Source organism: Melozone crissalis, unplaced genomic scaffold (assembly GCF_028551555.1).
Source record: "Melozone crissalis strain CALT ecotype California unplaced genomic scaffold, PUWL_Pcris_2 ptg000017l_1, whole genome shotgun sequence".
Taxonomy (NCBI): Eukaryota; Metazoa; Chordata; class Aves; order Passeriformes; family Passerellidae; genus Melozone; species Melozone crissalis.
Window position 1 is genome coordinate 3,755,812 of NW_026535795.1, and position 15,201 is coordinate 3,771,012.

Below are 15,201 nucleotides of genomic sequence, written 5' to 3' on the forward strand. Positions count from 1 at the left end.
CCCATAGCTTCCATGGAAGAGAAAGCAAAGGCTCTCCAAAAAAAAGGGTGGATGTCCGTCCCTCGAGAACGTCGAGTATGGAGCGCAACAAGGAGAAGGAGAACTCGCTGAGTTATGGCAGTGACTCAGAAAACAAGAGGAACTCAGTTAAAGAGTCTGATGAGAACAAAGAAAACATGATCATGAACTCAGAGCTCAAGGAAGAGTCTGTTTTTTATCAGGATGAAGAAGTTCTGAACGACTCTGTTATTTCTGGTAAGCAAAGTCACTGTAATACAAAGATACACTCCCACAACCAAGGGAATGCTCTAAAGGCAGCAGGAAATATTGGGAAGGGTAAATTCCTCCACTGTCACATCAGCTTTTGAAGGAACCCTGGTGAAAAGCTGAAGTTAAATTGGAGTCCCAGTGATTGTGACTGTCCCCCAGGCGTGGCACAGTGAACTGTATCACTGTGCTTTACCCTCTCAGTTACTGCTGCTCCCTGGGGCTGCTCTGCATGAGCAGCAGCACTCCCAGACATCCCCCTGGGAGCAGCCAGAGCTTTCTGTACACCCAGTGCCAGTGCTGCCCTGTTCTGCAATTTCAGGACTATTTTTCCATGCAGTGATGGTACATGGAAAAGTGATAGAGACCAATCAATCCAGGAAGGATAAACACTTAGAGAAAATATCTTAAAGAATAAAGTTCCTCTCCATCTGGTCCATTTTACCCCTTCTTGAAACATATGGGGAATGCATTTTATAATCCTGTGCAATTATTTAAGTGAGCTTTGGCAAAATAATCAGCTCTCCTTAGAAAATTTGTCATTCAAGGTTTTTAATGTTTTCCATGTTAGTAAGACAGATTCAATCTGAAATGAATACTTCACTCTCTTCATGAATGCATTAAAAGAAGGCAGAGAATAATTTATCAAAAAAAATTATTATAGCAGATGAAAGATGAATTTTAAAAGATGTCTTTGAAAGCATGAGCCAGCAGACAGGACATGAGTTCTGCTGCTGTGTCTTAAGACACCAAGTAACAGAACAGACTCCTGAGGTAAGGAGTGTAATTGCTGTGCATTTAAGGATAGCTTAAGACACAACAAACACCTTTAAAGTTCTACTTTTTTTCCTGGTTATGTGTGTAAAAGGAGCTTCTTTTAATAAAAATTCTAAGAGCTAGAGGCAGCCAGGCAAGAAAAATACATTATCCCCAGCAAGCAAAACCAAATCTGAATATTTAACTGTTGAAGGTGAAACTCTCTATATTTAACAAATAATTATTCACTATTATGATGATAGGAGGGCACTGGTTATTGTACAAGTTTCAGTGATATCTAGAAGTAGCTCTGGGCTTTCCACAATAAGTGGTCGAGCTTTGGAAAATTCCTGCAGCTGAAGGACAGTGCTGCTGTACTGGGGATGGCTGAGGCCACCTGAGAAAAACAGAGTTGCTTTAAAGACATCTGGGCATTATTGTGGCTGCAACAACTCTGCTGCTTGGCACAGAGGATGCTGAGCTCTGACTGATGTCCCAGAGCAAGCTGGGACATTCCCAAGGCATTTCTGGTGTGGAGGCACTGCTGGTGCCAGCATTCCCAGGGACAGCACCAGAACAATTCCCTAAACAACTCCAGATTCCTTCTGGTTTGAAGAGATCTGGGCTGGTTTCCAAGTCAGGGAGTAAAACTATCCATTAATGCTGAGCTGCTTTACAATCCCTGCCCTGCCTTAGCAGTCACCTGCTCTGCCACTGCCACCACCACAGGGCACAGTGCCACAGCCCTGGGGCTACAGGGAGGTACAGAAAAATCACACAACTCTGGAAAAAGTGGGGAATTATGCCTTGGTTTTCCATTCCTACTTAATAAATCCTCATTTGAAACCTCTGAAAACACAAGGCAAGATGAGCTTAAAAAACATTACCAGAACATAGCCCACAACTGATAACTGGTGCAATCAAGGTCTGTCCAGCATCAGGCAGTGTTAGGATTTGCTTTTTGATTGATAGAACTGTGAATATGATAAAAAGAACAGTAAACAGACAGGAAATTAAATGTAGTGATTTGATTGAATTGAAACAGGGAGTTTTTACAGGAACCTGCAGCCTGAACATGAAAAGGGTGTGAATTTCCCAAGCATTTCTTGTTGACCTAGCTGAGGTGTGATAAATCACAAAACAATCCAGCCTGAGATAGATGGTCAGGGGCAGACTGGCTCTGAATGTGCCTGACTAAGAAAAATAATCCTTAAAAAAAGAATACTTAAATAAGGGTGTTTGCAGGTTCAGTTTCTACTGAGGTAGTGATCAGGAAGGAATTTGCCTCAGGATGCTGAAAGTAGATGTGGAGAAGAACAGCTTGGGGCTTTCTCTTTGTTCTCTGGTTTTGTTTTATTCATGTTCACTTATTCTCTTTTAATATATAGATCTTGCATGTATATTTGCATTTTAACCTGTTCTGGTAAATGATGTTTCATTAAGAACAGTCCACCTTTGATTGACAGAGGGAGCTGACACTGTTAATTAGGATTTTGACCCCATTTCCTTTCAAGTCAATGACAGAAATCCCATAGATTAGATCACTTTCCATGCCCCCAAGGTGCCCTGCCCTGGACACTCTGCATGGCCAGTGCTGCAGTTCCTGTGGACACACAGAGCTCCATGTCACAGAAACCTCCTGACATGGCCAAACTCCTCTTATGACCTCTCTAAAACACTCAGGTGAAACTGGGAACGTGTGCAGGGATTCCCAGGAGTTTTCTAGCCCTGAATGTCCCTCAGGTTATTTCCAGCAGGAATTCTGTTGGTTCCTCTGCACCCACTCCCAGTGTGATGAGTGAGAAGCCCTGTCAGAGTCCCAAGTCTGTGGCTTTGTGAGCCAAGTGCTCCTGATGGAGTCAGATATTCAGCTAGCAGAAGGCTCTGTGTGGCAGCAGCCAAATCATTTCACTTCCCTCCCCATCTGTTAAATGTATATCTGCTATTTCAGACAGGGCTGTGTGGTTTAATTTAATTAATGCTTGCAACAGACTGTGAGAGCATTTCAAGGAAGGTGCTAAATAAGGGCACAGCTTTTTAGGCTCCAGAAAGGGGGTTTTGAGCTGATTATGGTTTCTGAAAAGTTTAGCTTTAGATCAATGCAACTACCAAGAGATTTTTCACAGCTCACACAGGGAGACCAAAATTACTCTGCTCCATTCTTTCCAACAGGTACATGTGGGAAAAAGGCTGTACAGACTCCTCCCTCTGCATAAAGAAATTCGAGATCAGTAGTGATAATAAAAAAGGATGTCCATAGATCCCTAACAAATAAAACTTCAGTATTTGAGAATGAGAACCTATTTAGGATTTAGAATCTTGCCAACCTCCAGAGCATGCTTTAAAAAATAGACTTTAATCCTATCTCAAATGCCAAACAAAAATACCAATTAAATGTCATTTTCTTTAAAGATGAGGTGACCTTCTCTAGAAAAGGTGAGGCATTAAATTTAAAAAAACCCAAACCCTTTAAAGCAAAAAGGAACCAAAACAAATTAACCTCCTATTTCACGCCATGCTCCCAAGATGAAACAAAGATTTAACTGCAGTTCCTGCATGCCCTGAGGAATGTTTTCCCTCTGCATTTGCAGGGGTTTTGTGTCTGAGCCCTGCTCAGCTGCAGTGCTGCTTTCTGGCATTAATGTGTACAAATGCTCCTTGCACAGCAGCGCACAGATCTCTGTCACTCTGGGCCATTCCTGCTCTCCAGAAGTTCCTGTCCCATCCCCAGGAGCTGCCTTTCTAATAACTTTCCTTTCAATGCATGCCCCAGGTACTTTGCCAAGAAAATGCAAGAAAGAGCTGCTGGCAGTGAAGCTACGGAACAGACCGAGCAAGCAGGAGCTGGAAGACAGGAATATTTTCCCAAGGAGAACAGATGAGGAGAGACAGGAAATCCGGCAGCAAATTGAAATGAAACTCTCAAAGTAAGTGTTGTGAATGAGAGCAGGGAGGAGCCTCCCTTTACAATGGAGCATCCTCTGAGCCCTGTCAGAGGCACTGCCACCCACCCCCAGCTCCACTGCCTGCTGGGAACCATCCACAAACCAATACAGCACATTTTCAGCTCTCAATCAGCCACTGGAGAAAAAAAATCTTAACTCTTTCTTCAGTCAGGATTGCCTTGATTTCAAGGGAAAACAAGACAGAAGTCAATTTGGGAGACAAAATCCTGCCAAATCTACCTGCAGCTCTGCTGCTGCAATCAAGATTTGGAGGTCCTCCAGAAAAGCCAGTGCTTTAACAAAAATAGTAGTATAATTATTTATCAAGCAGATTTGGCTTTGTCAGCTCAAGCTGAATGTGAGGATAAAGGCAATTGTTAGAGCTGCACATTTCCTTGCCCAAGGGAAAGCTGCTGCACTGGTGGCTGCACTGGTGCTGCCTTAAGGCAGCAGCAGCATTGCCCTCACCTGGGGAAGGTGTGAGTCCAGCTGCAGGCACGGCAGGGATGCTCTGGTTTGAGCAGTAACCAGGGCAACAGGGGAGAGCTGTGAGAGAAACAGCATCACTGTGGTGGGCAGCCTAAAGCAAAGGCTGGAGGTAACTGGGAGGCTCAGGCTGCACCATTTGGGTTTTGTGTGTGCTTTTTAAGGGCTGCATTTGGATATCTGCAAACATGAATATTTTAGAGGAGACAAAGTGGATTGTTAAATAATCTGTGCTGTGCTGCCCACACAGGGACAGTGAGCGCTGCTCACCGCCAAAACGCTTGGAAACAAATTGGGAAACATGAACAGAAATTCATTTTCAAGGCTTATTAAATATTAAATATCTCAAGCTTCTCCTGCAAGAAACATTTATTGATATTTAGACTAACTCATTCATGTGCATGCTTCTGATTAAACTTTACCTCCGGGGACAGGGAATGAGAACAAATGTGTGGATCAGAGCACAAGTCCTAATGGAGCAGAGTTTATGGAGGAGAACATCTCTGCCTTCACCACTCCTGCCCTCAGCTAAGGAACAAGTGCTGAGGGAACACAGAGGAGGTTCTGGGTGCCCTTCATGGTGCAACAGCAGAGATGGAGTTATGGTCCCTCCAGTCTCAGTGACTGCACAGCAGCACTTTGCACCCAAAGGGGAGCAGAGCTTTGTGCCAGGGGCTGCACAACTCAGTGCAGTGCTGACCCTGCCACAGAAAACGTGTACATCCAGACAAGCAGAAAAGATCCCCCTATAATGCACATTGAGTTCCAAGAGTTACAGGCAGAGCAGATGAGAAGTGTGTCCTATTAACCCCCATCACTTCAGGAAGCAAAGATAGGTCTTGATCACTCTGACCTTACAAACTTTGTGCACGCACTTCAGGGAAATATTTCACATTGCACCCAAATATCATTATTTCCATTATTTTAGCCATTTGATAACTCATGAGATATATTCATATATCAAGAGCCTAAATTGATTGCTTTAAAATACACAAAAAATGGCTTCCACCCTACTGCATCCCTAAAACCAATTCAACCATCACAAACTATTCACTGAATGAGAAGATTGTCATACCCAGCCCCATCTCCTATTGCTGAAATGCTTACAAGGTCACATCTCTTTTCAGCCCTGCCTGACTTCTCTTAGTCTGAAAGGTCTGATGAAATTGCAGCTTCAGTTGCTGTAACTACAGCCTTTATCTCTTTATTTTCATTTACCATTTGTCTTGCTTAATAATGAGCCTAAAGAAATGCTGTGAGGGATGCATCCCTGGAGTCAAATGCCAGTACAAGGACTTGCAGAGGACACTGCTGGACAGGTGACAGGGACTGGCCACCACCAGGAGGCAGGAAATTTGCTGTGTGTAGGTGAATGCAGCTAGGGGAGCCTCCCCTGCCTGCTGTGATCTCATGTAGCAATCTGGGGTGCAGCCCATCAGTGTCACTGGTGATGTCTAGAGGGTGGCTAAAAGCCATCTTTGTTCCAAGTGCTGGAAGTCAGGCCTTAATTTGGTTCCTTCTTCCTGGAATGTGGAGGACTGAGCGCATTTCGGGGAACAGACGGCACAGAGATTGCTGGAATCGCCAGGAAAAAAGGCAAAACAGATTGGGAGCAGTCTCCCACACAACTTCCAGCACATATGTGCTGGCAGAGCTCAGCTCAGCTCTTAACTCATCCACCAGAATAGAACACGGCCGTGCAAACAAGCTCAGGTGGTGGATGAATGCAGGAAAATATTTACAACACCAGGAAAAGCAAGTGGGTGTCTAAAAAACCCAACAGCCAACCAACAAAGTTAAAGTGAATTGTGGCTAAGGCCAAAGAGCCAAAGCCCTAGAGATATCCCTTTGGAGTTTCTGATTAGAACTCACCTCACAAAACCCAGGCCACCCCAGAGCCCACACTCGGAGCAGAGTCTGGCTGCGGTGTGGAAATGAAACCAAACTGGGAAGAGTGAAATTCTTGGATGAGCTTTTGAGGTGTTTGCACTCATTCATTTCACTGGTACTTGTGCAGCACGGTCTCTGTGTGACACCCTGGAGGTTTACAGCTAAGGAATGTAGTGCTGGGCTGGGAATGCTGCCTGGGAGATGGGATCCAGTAGAAATGTCTGTTCTCTCCAGGGCTTTGCCACTACCTGTGCAGGAAAGAGCAGCGCTGCTGCTGCAATAGCAACAGTCAGATAACAGCAAATCCACGTGTACCATCAGGCTATAGATCTGTGTTTAGCACAAAGAATGATCTGTGGGCAGATCAGCAAGTAGTTATTCAATGGCTGACTGCATAAGAATGGCACATAACCAGGCAGTTGTTAACAGGGTCGATATTTTTCAGCACAGTTGCAGGAGTTTGATGGTCTGTATCTCTCTAGCAAATTGCCTCAGCCCCACAGCTAACACAGCCTCACTCTGTACTCTGGAGGAAAGGATGTACTGACATAGATAATGTGTAAAATACACCAAATAACGGTGTTTATATAGCTTTAAAAATGGGGAGACAAAAGAAGAGCATCCTCTCAAAACCACTGTATTATTTAAGTGGTTCTGGTTGTAACACATTTCAGCAGCAGCTGTGGACCTGCTGAGAAAAGGTACTCTGCTATGACTCTGATGGGTGTTTATGAAGTCAAAGCTAAAACCCCTATTTTCCTTCACCTTCCCACTCATTCCATCTCAAAAGAGAGATTGGGAAATTCTGTATTTTGAGACAAATTCTACTTTTACAGCAGTGCAAATCTACCGACTTCAGATTTATTATTGACTGACAGCGGCATGAGGAGAGATTCCAGGATTCATTTATGTGCATGGCTGCTTTTGAAAAGTGTATTTCCTGTATTTCGTGCTCCCAGCCAATTTAATCTACCACTTGTTGCCGTGGAAACATGGACTTTTCTCTCCTCCTCCCTCCAAAATGGCACTATTCCAGTTTTCCCTATGCTGTAGTGCTTCTCTAATCCATGCATCCCCAGTGCCCCAGAGCATGGTGAACTCTTGGAATACTCTCCTGTGCATTAGGCAACAGGGCTCCCAACAGGCCTTGGTTCCATTATTGTGTGTTCAGAGCACAGATAATAAGCCCTCGATGGAATTCAGTGAATTGAGAGCTCGTTGTGTCACGAGGCAGAAAAGACATTTGCAAGTAGGATTGTTTGCAGTATCTGCTTCCTGTCTCACAGACACGCTTTGTTCTAGAAGGGGTTTCAGCTGAAACCTGGGGGAGTGAAACACTTGCTAGACTGAAGGGTGACTCAGGAAAAGGTTGTTTAATTAAATTTGATATCTGGCTGTTTGGAAAGTTGATGTTTGAAGTGCCTGGGTGGCTTTTGTATCATGAGAATGTAACCATAGTTAAAGACACTCCAGTATAACTTAATGTCTCAATGAAAATACAAATTCCTTGAAAAGATTATACTTGTAATATTCACTTTGTGTACTGCTTCACCTGTTCTGATATTTGTACAAGTACACATGATGCATGAAGTGGCACTTAGAAGATAATGGGGACAGGAATTAAATACAGAAACGTGGGCAGAGGAGTCAGACAGGAAGAACAAAGGGTTTTTATACACAGAGAGGAACCAAAACTTGAGCACCTAAAGCTGATCTTTAACCACATTGAAAACATTGGCTTGGGGAAGTGGATGATGCTGGACCAAGGTTTCCTGGCAACAAGAAGTGAAGAGGAGGCATCTTTATTCAGTTGCTACCACATCTGGAATCTGTAGGTGTGGTGCTGCCCTGAGGTTCTTGGAGAAGCATTTCTGAGTTGACTCACCCAGGAACTGCAGATGTAGCCAAAAGCACACCCAGATGAGACCCTGGTTTGTCCCTCAGGTAACAAAGTGTGAAGTTCACAGTGCTGCTGGAGACAGAACAATACCAAGCAAAAAGCACTTGAGACTGGCAGCCTAAAAGCAAAACAGTGCCACAGCTCAGCACAAAGCACTCACAAAGACAGCTTCACCTACTGACAGCACAAAAGCTGTGCCATGTTTCCCAAGGACAGCACATCCAGTGCCACTTCTCCACAGAAATGTCTCAGGGCAGCTTTGCTCACTGAAAAGCCATCAGCCCTTCAGACGGTGATACTCAGCAGGGAACTGGGCTGAGTGCACAGAACTTTGGGGAACATTTTGTTTAGATTGACCAAAAAAAGTGGTAAGTGGGAACATGTACAGACTACTGGTAGTCCTAATGCAGAAGTTTAGGAGATGCTGAACTGAGCTAAGCTCACCTGGGGATTAGCAAGGTTTTTCTGATGAATCTCCAGCTGTGCTCCAACTCCCGGTCACTGGACTAAAAACCAGGGAACTGCCCTAATTTCAGAAGGCTGGGAAGACTTGACACAGATTCATTCCAGAGACAGGAAGGCAGCGGGGGCAGATACAAAGAACAGATCAGCTGTCAGCACTCATTAGCTGTGTACAATTTAATGCATTTCAGGAACCATCCAGGTAAGCATCTTGCTGATGCTAAAAATAACCTCAGCAAGCTCAGCGTGGGTGTGTGTGCAAGGCTCAGCTCCTCACACCAGACAGGAGCTAAATATAGAGCCAATTGAATTCTGTGGGCGTGGGGAGCCAAGGGAGTCTCCTGTCTCCTCACTCTCTCCAGCAAGATGTGATGCAGCTGGGGGCTGCTGTCAGCCCTGCTCATGGCTGCAGGATTTTATTAGGAGTGTGCACAGCACCCATGTGCTCAGTGAGGATTTGGGGGTTTTTCAATGGTTTGCCCCTTTTCAGTTATGACCTCTGCTTTTCAGGCCATGAAAAAGAAAGATGTGAGGGATGGAGGGGGGAGCAGTAGGAAGACTGAAGGAGGCACAAGTGAAGCTGAGATTTTCTTTTTGGTGCTGCCTCCAGGATTAAGAAGTGCAGATTCCAAGGCTTGAATATTCCCCATGCTCTTCCTTGGTGTCAGGCAGTGGCACACAGCTGGAAACCCTGCAGTGAACACAGTGACAGACAGCACTGGCCTGGTCAAGGGGCTGGGGGTTACTGCCTGCTGCCAGAGTTCCTGAGACAGCCTGCAAGGGTAAAAATAGGAGGAGAGGGAGAAGACTCAAGTGCCATTAAGGTCTCTGAGCAATGAGTAAGTTCAGCCTCCTGTTTATGGGGCTTTTGAAGTCCAGGGGAGATGTAGTGCAGTTCAAATAAAGCATTAGAGAGGGTTCAAGTGCATCTGTACATGCTGTACCTTGACAACGCTGGCCTCTTGTCTAAATGGCTGAGAAAGGTTTGTTCCCTTTCAGGCATTAAACTCCAAGAATAGAACCAAACTCACTAACACCAATCCCTTGGTCAGGTTTACTTGCCAAGCTCCCTGAGTGTGTGATCATACCAGGCCCTCTGGACAGCAGCTCTTGGAGCAGAGGTGCTTCCTTGCTTCAGCAGCACTTGTACAAATAATTATGGAGCACCCAGTCAGCTGTGGGCAAGAGCCTTGATCTGCAGCTGAACCAGAATGAGCAATTTGCCGTCTCAAACCAGCCCACAGCTCGTCTGGCAAGAATTTTTGAACACACCAATTCACTTATAAAGGGTTGAACCACGGTTGCCTTTGTCCTGGGTTATTTCCTGGTTTGAGCACAAGCACACGACCCAGAGGTGCTCCCAGGGCAGGCCTGGATTGCTGAGGATTCAGCATCCACCTCCTGCTGAAAATGGGGAGTATTTGTGCCAACATGAGGCAATGTCACTGCAGAGGCTGTAAATTCTGCCAGGCAACAACATGAAGTTCCAAATTCCCGGGGCACAGCTGATTAAAGATTGTGAGAAGACACTATCACCTTCCACTGCTCTGTTCTACTTGCCTGGCTCCAGTGCTGGGAATTCCTAATCAAATCTGTTTTCCACAGCACAGGGAAGGCAAGGGCAGCAGGTCAGAGCACAGCAGGCAAGAGAAGAGCAGAGCAGCAGGTGGAAACACAGATAGGAATATACAGGGCCTTTTCTGGGACACAGAGTCAATTCCTCAAATAGATCTGACATAAGTGACACAAGTGAAACTAGAAATAAAAAAATCAGAGCACAGAAAGCTGTGAGTATCACAGAGCAGTATAATCACATAAACTTGCAGAAAAACTGCTTAAGCAAGTGTCATTGAACAAGGAAAAAGCCTTTTTTGGGAAGAAAACAGTGCACTTGTTTTGCCCTGCCAACCCACCCACTACCAGCAGCTCATGCTCAGCTGAGATCCTTTCCCAGAAATTGGGCAGCTCCCCACGCCTGAAGATCTGGGCTCAACCCCTGTGGTGAGACAAGCAGTCATAAAGCAAAAAGGAAATGCATAAAATGCCAGTAATGCTCTGTAATGCTTCACCTTACACTGGATTATGATTCAGGTCCTTGAGCTCATGTGGGTCTGCAGTAAAAGTAATTACAGAAAGAAATTACTTTAATTTAATTTGCAGAGCTTAATCGATAGAGACCAAAGTAAGCTGCTCTGGTTGTCACAGTGATTTGTGCTGTTGTGGGATGAAAAGCTGACCAGAACAAGGTGCTGTAGCACTTGTGAGCTCCTGATAACCCAAGGGTTGGGCAGGGAGGGATTCAGGCATTCACAGTGCCAGCCCTCACTTTGTGTAGGCATGGTCACTGTGTCACTGAGAGGATTTAGGATTATGGTTTTTTGGGTTAGATCTATTAATGAAATTCAGGAAAAATGTTTTCTGCACTGAAAGCCAAGCACTTACTTCACTTAGTTGGAACAGAAGCCAGATGGGATGGACAGTGTGTATCTGAAAGGCTGTGAACTGTATAAGCACAGTCTCAGCCAGAAAGGGGTTTGGCTGCCTTTTTTTAACACATCCATTTCAGATGTGCCACTTCAAAGCATTTGAGAACAAAAGAGAGGGGTAAAGTTTGGATGTTGTGTTGGTTCTCCTCCCACTTGCCTTTTTAACCTAACCAAATTGATAGGCAGACTGGATATCAATGTGTGTCACCATGACTGTTGTAGTGGATTGCCTGCAGAATACCTAAATGGTCACTTCTCCCACAAAATCTGAAATGTGGCTTGGCTTGGAGAAGAAAAAGCTCCTTAATGTGCAGAGCCACAGCTGCACACACTGTCCCTGGGGCACAGCACTGAGCTATCCCTGCTTTATGGGGAGGGCTCTCAGATGAATCACCTGTGCTTTCCCATAAAGAACTTGATCATATTTTTGGGCTCTCTTCCAAGAAAACTGTCTCAGCACATGTGATCCAAGGAAGCTGTAATTCATCCCCTGCCGTTTCTGGTTCACCAGATTTTGAGTTACTACAGTTCCCTCCTCCTGCACTCTGAGCACAACTTCTGTAGCCTGGTTCATTCAGGATCTCAATTCCTTCAGGAATCACAGGCTTGGGCTTGCTGCTTTCATATGGAAAACTGGGTCAGTCTAGCACAGTTCCTGTGGTTTTGAAATAACTTCAGAGACGGTGAGGGGGGAGAAAAATGAAAGAAATAAATATTTAGAAAACAGGAAGTGGGGGAAGGAGAGAAAATAGGTCAGAACAGAAGGTCACTGATTTTCCTCAATAGATGATGTGCAATTGTATCAATTATTAAAACGTGGCTCTAGCTAAGTCTGATTCCATTGCCTGTGCCCAGCTGGAAAGCTGCAGCTGGATAACCAGGTCTTGGGAGCTTCTTCAGTCAGCCAGAGTACTGCAAGCTTCCTTCAGTATCTGTTTTTCAGGATAATTAACTCATCCAAGTAGACAGCACACTTCCTTGACCTCCCCAGACTCTGGAGAGTGTTTTTCTTTTATTTCTGGAAAACACTCTTATTTTCTATCTTTTCCTTTAGCTCTCACATACAACACCAGAGAACAAACAAACAAAACCAAGCACTCCCAGGTTTATCTCTATGCTCATGGTTTTATCTAGTGAAATTAAGAAGAAATTGACCACACCTTTGGAGGTTGAGGACCTCCTCCTGTTGAAAGTCCACTTATGCAGAGGACATCAAGGCAACTGGGAAACAAGAATCAGCAGGTTGGCAAAATCTGAGTCTTAAATCACATTAGAAACAGGTACTGCAATCTAGTTAGTCCATTGTTCTGCAAAGATGTGTCACTTGGCTTTCATAAAGCTATGCAGAATACAGGCAAGAAACAAAGAGCAGAACAAAATCTGAGCCTCACTGCAGGAAAAAACCTCTCAAAACCAAGACTACATGGCTCACAGATGAACCACCAGTGTCATTTGCTTGAGATGATCATATTCATTAGGCAAATTAAATTCTGAATGAATTAATACTTCATTAGTTTCTCAGAAATTATGTTAAATAAAAATTAAAGCCAGGCCCTCTCAGCAGCCTCTGCAGAAAGCAGCTGGCCTGCTGCACAGAGATCAGCCTAATTTGAGGGTATCTGCAAAAGCCATATTCTGGCCAGGCTACACTGCAGCCTTGTTCTAATCATCACTGGGAGTGGCTGCAGCACTTCCAAATACCACCCAGCTGAGGAAAAATCCTCCTTCTCAAGAGAAGGTTAAACAAACCAGGACTGATGTGGTAAGGGAAGTTTTATTTAGGGGCGTAGTGCAGTTTAACTTACAGAAATCCCTTTATCAGCCTGTTTACACCAGGAAGGCAAAGGTAACAGGGAATGAATGTGTGTGTGGAAATGCCAGGCTCAGGGGTGATGGGAGCAGGAGGCTCAGGGCCAGCAGGGAGTGTTGGTGGGGAGGGCCCAGCCCTGCAATGCTGGGACTTGCTGTGCACCAGCTGCAGGGACAGGAGCAGCTGCAAAAGGCAGGGAAATGCTCTGGGAGGGAGGTGTGTGCACAGAGCCAGGACCTGCCTGAGCCTGGGAGCCACTGCCAGCTCCCACAGCGCTGCCTGCCCTTCCCCACCTGCTGCCCCTCCTCAGCAGGGAACAGCCCTGAGGACAAGCACGGAGGTGGCACCAGGGGATCCTTTCCTGAGAGCACTCCCCAAGGTTTTGTGTGGCAGCCTTGAGCTTTGGCAGCGACAGTTCGTGTTGTACCACAACAAATCAGGGCTGTAACTTCCAAACATGACGTTACATAATTGAATTTGTACATTTTATTCAGTTTTCAGAAGATCAGAATATTCTGTTCTATGTGAAATTTGCCAACAAATTCTATTTGGATTTTCATGGCCATAGCTAAACACAGGATCCTAAACAAAGTTAAGGAAGATCCCAGAAGGCTCTGGGGAAGAGCAGGCAGAATATAAGGATGACATTTTAAAACTCAAATCCTGCCTGTGTTTTCCTGTAAGTTAGCCTGTCTGCAGTGCTCAGTGACATCAAGTGACAAGTCATGCTCCTCACCTTGTCCAATTTAAAAAACAAAGGGAAACAGAATTACTGAAAAACCACATGCACAAGGAAGTTAATAAATTCCCAGAGGGGCTGCAAATCTGGTTTCTCAGACAATACAGTTTGCCACATTCTCCTAATCTATCCAACAGATATAACCCCATAGACCAGCTTTGCAGAGCACTGTGAGAGCTGCTGGTGAAAGAACTACAAAATTGATGATTATTGAGACCAGGGGACTCACACTCCTACAGACTTTTTGGGCCACATCTTTGAGCTGTCAATGGAATTTCTCATTTCACTCTGCACTGAGAGCAGGAACACTCTTTGCACTGAAAAACCAACAGATAACCTCAAGAGAAATTTTGAAAGAAGCAAAATATTAAAAGCAAATAAGAGTGCAGTAAAGAGCAGGGTTCAGAGCCTGCTCTGGCTCTGGCCAGCCAAGGTTGGTGACAGTGTGAGGCCAGGCTGTTGGTCTGACTGTCCTGGAAAGTGCTGGGCCAGCAAGAATGAGCACGAGAGGAACAGAAAGCAGCCCAGCAGATGGTGAAACGCTGCCTGCAGGCAGGGATCCCCATCCTTGGGAGGCTGAGTGGGTGAGTGACAGGCGAGAACTGGAAGGTGCTGCCTTGCCAGGGGAGCGTTCCCAGCGAGGTTCTGCAGCCTGGGAGCAGCTGTGCAGCCACACACAGCTCCCAGCAGGGCCTGCCTGTCCCAGCAGCAGCTGCAGCTCCGCAAATTGCTGCCATTTAGGCTTTTCCTTCAGGGATTACACAGAGTGCTTGGAGAGTGCTGCATTTGCCTTGATTTACTACAGTAATTCAGAGAGATGCTCCTTGCCATCAAGCCTGACACTACAGAGTTTGCAAAAAGTGCCATAGCATGTCCCCTCCTGCCTGGAGCTGCTGGGTTAGGAGGTTCACAGCCCCATACCCCAGCTCTGGGGTAAATCCTCACTGCAAAGCCACATTGCAGAGGTTTATCTGTCACCTCCCAGACTTTGCAGATTGCCAAAGGGTCCTTGGTATGTACCTCCAGGTGGCAGGGAAGGACGTTCTCCAGACCTCACACCTCATGGGGAAATTCCCAGCAGCTCACACCCATGGCAGGAGGGGCCACTCTCAAATCCTTCTGCATCCAGTGAGGGGGAGGAGGAGAATTGCCACACAGCTGCCAGCCCACACACACACCAATACTTTGTCTGCTCTCTGCAAATCCAGCTGTGGTTTCTTCCAGTGACCCAAATCCCACAGCTGCACATTGCAGTGGCATCTGTTGTAAGGGCAACTGTTTGTGGATTAAGTGCACAGTACTGCAGGATCTTAGTGCAGCCCTGAGCATCCCAGCTGAGGCCAGGACATACTGGGACACTTCCATCCATGGACAGTATCTCTATCTCTCTTCAGTGTTTGCTGCACTCTGAAACAGAGCTAGAGCTACAGACAGAACTGACATGTCTCCCTGTCATCCTG

At 45.6% G+C, this 15,201-nt stretch overlaps 1 protein-coding gene across 3 annotated transcripts in view; it reads left to right on the forward strand.

The window, feature by feature from the left end:
• PHACTR3 (phosphatase and actin regulator 3) overlaps positions 1-15,201 on the forward strand; it is a 100,154-nt gene that overhangs the window by 67,292 nt on the left and 17,661 nt on the right. For all 3 annotated transcript variants that reach the window (XM_054274372.1, XM_054274373.1, XM_054274374.1), the window contains exons 7-8: positions 8-255; positions 3,797-3,950. In XM_054274372.1, the coding sequence (XP_054130347.1) occupies positions 8-255; positions 3,797-3,950 (402 nt within the window). The remainder of the gene's footprint in view (positions 1-7; positions 256-3,796; positions 3,951-15,201) is intronic.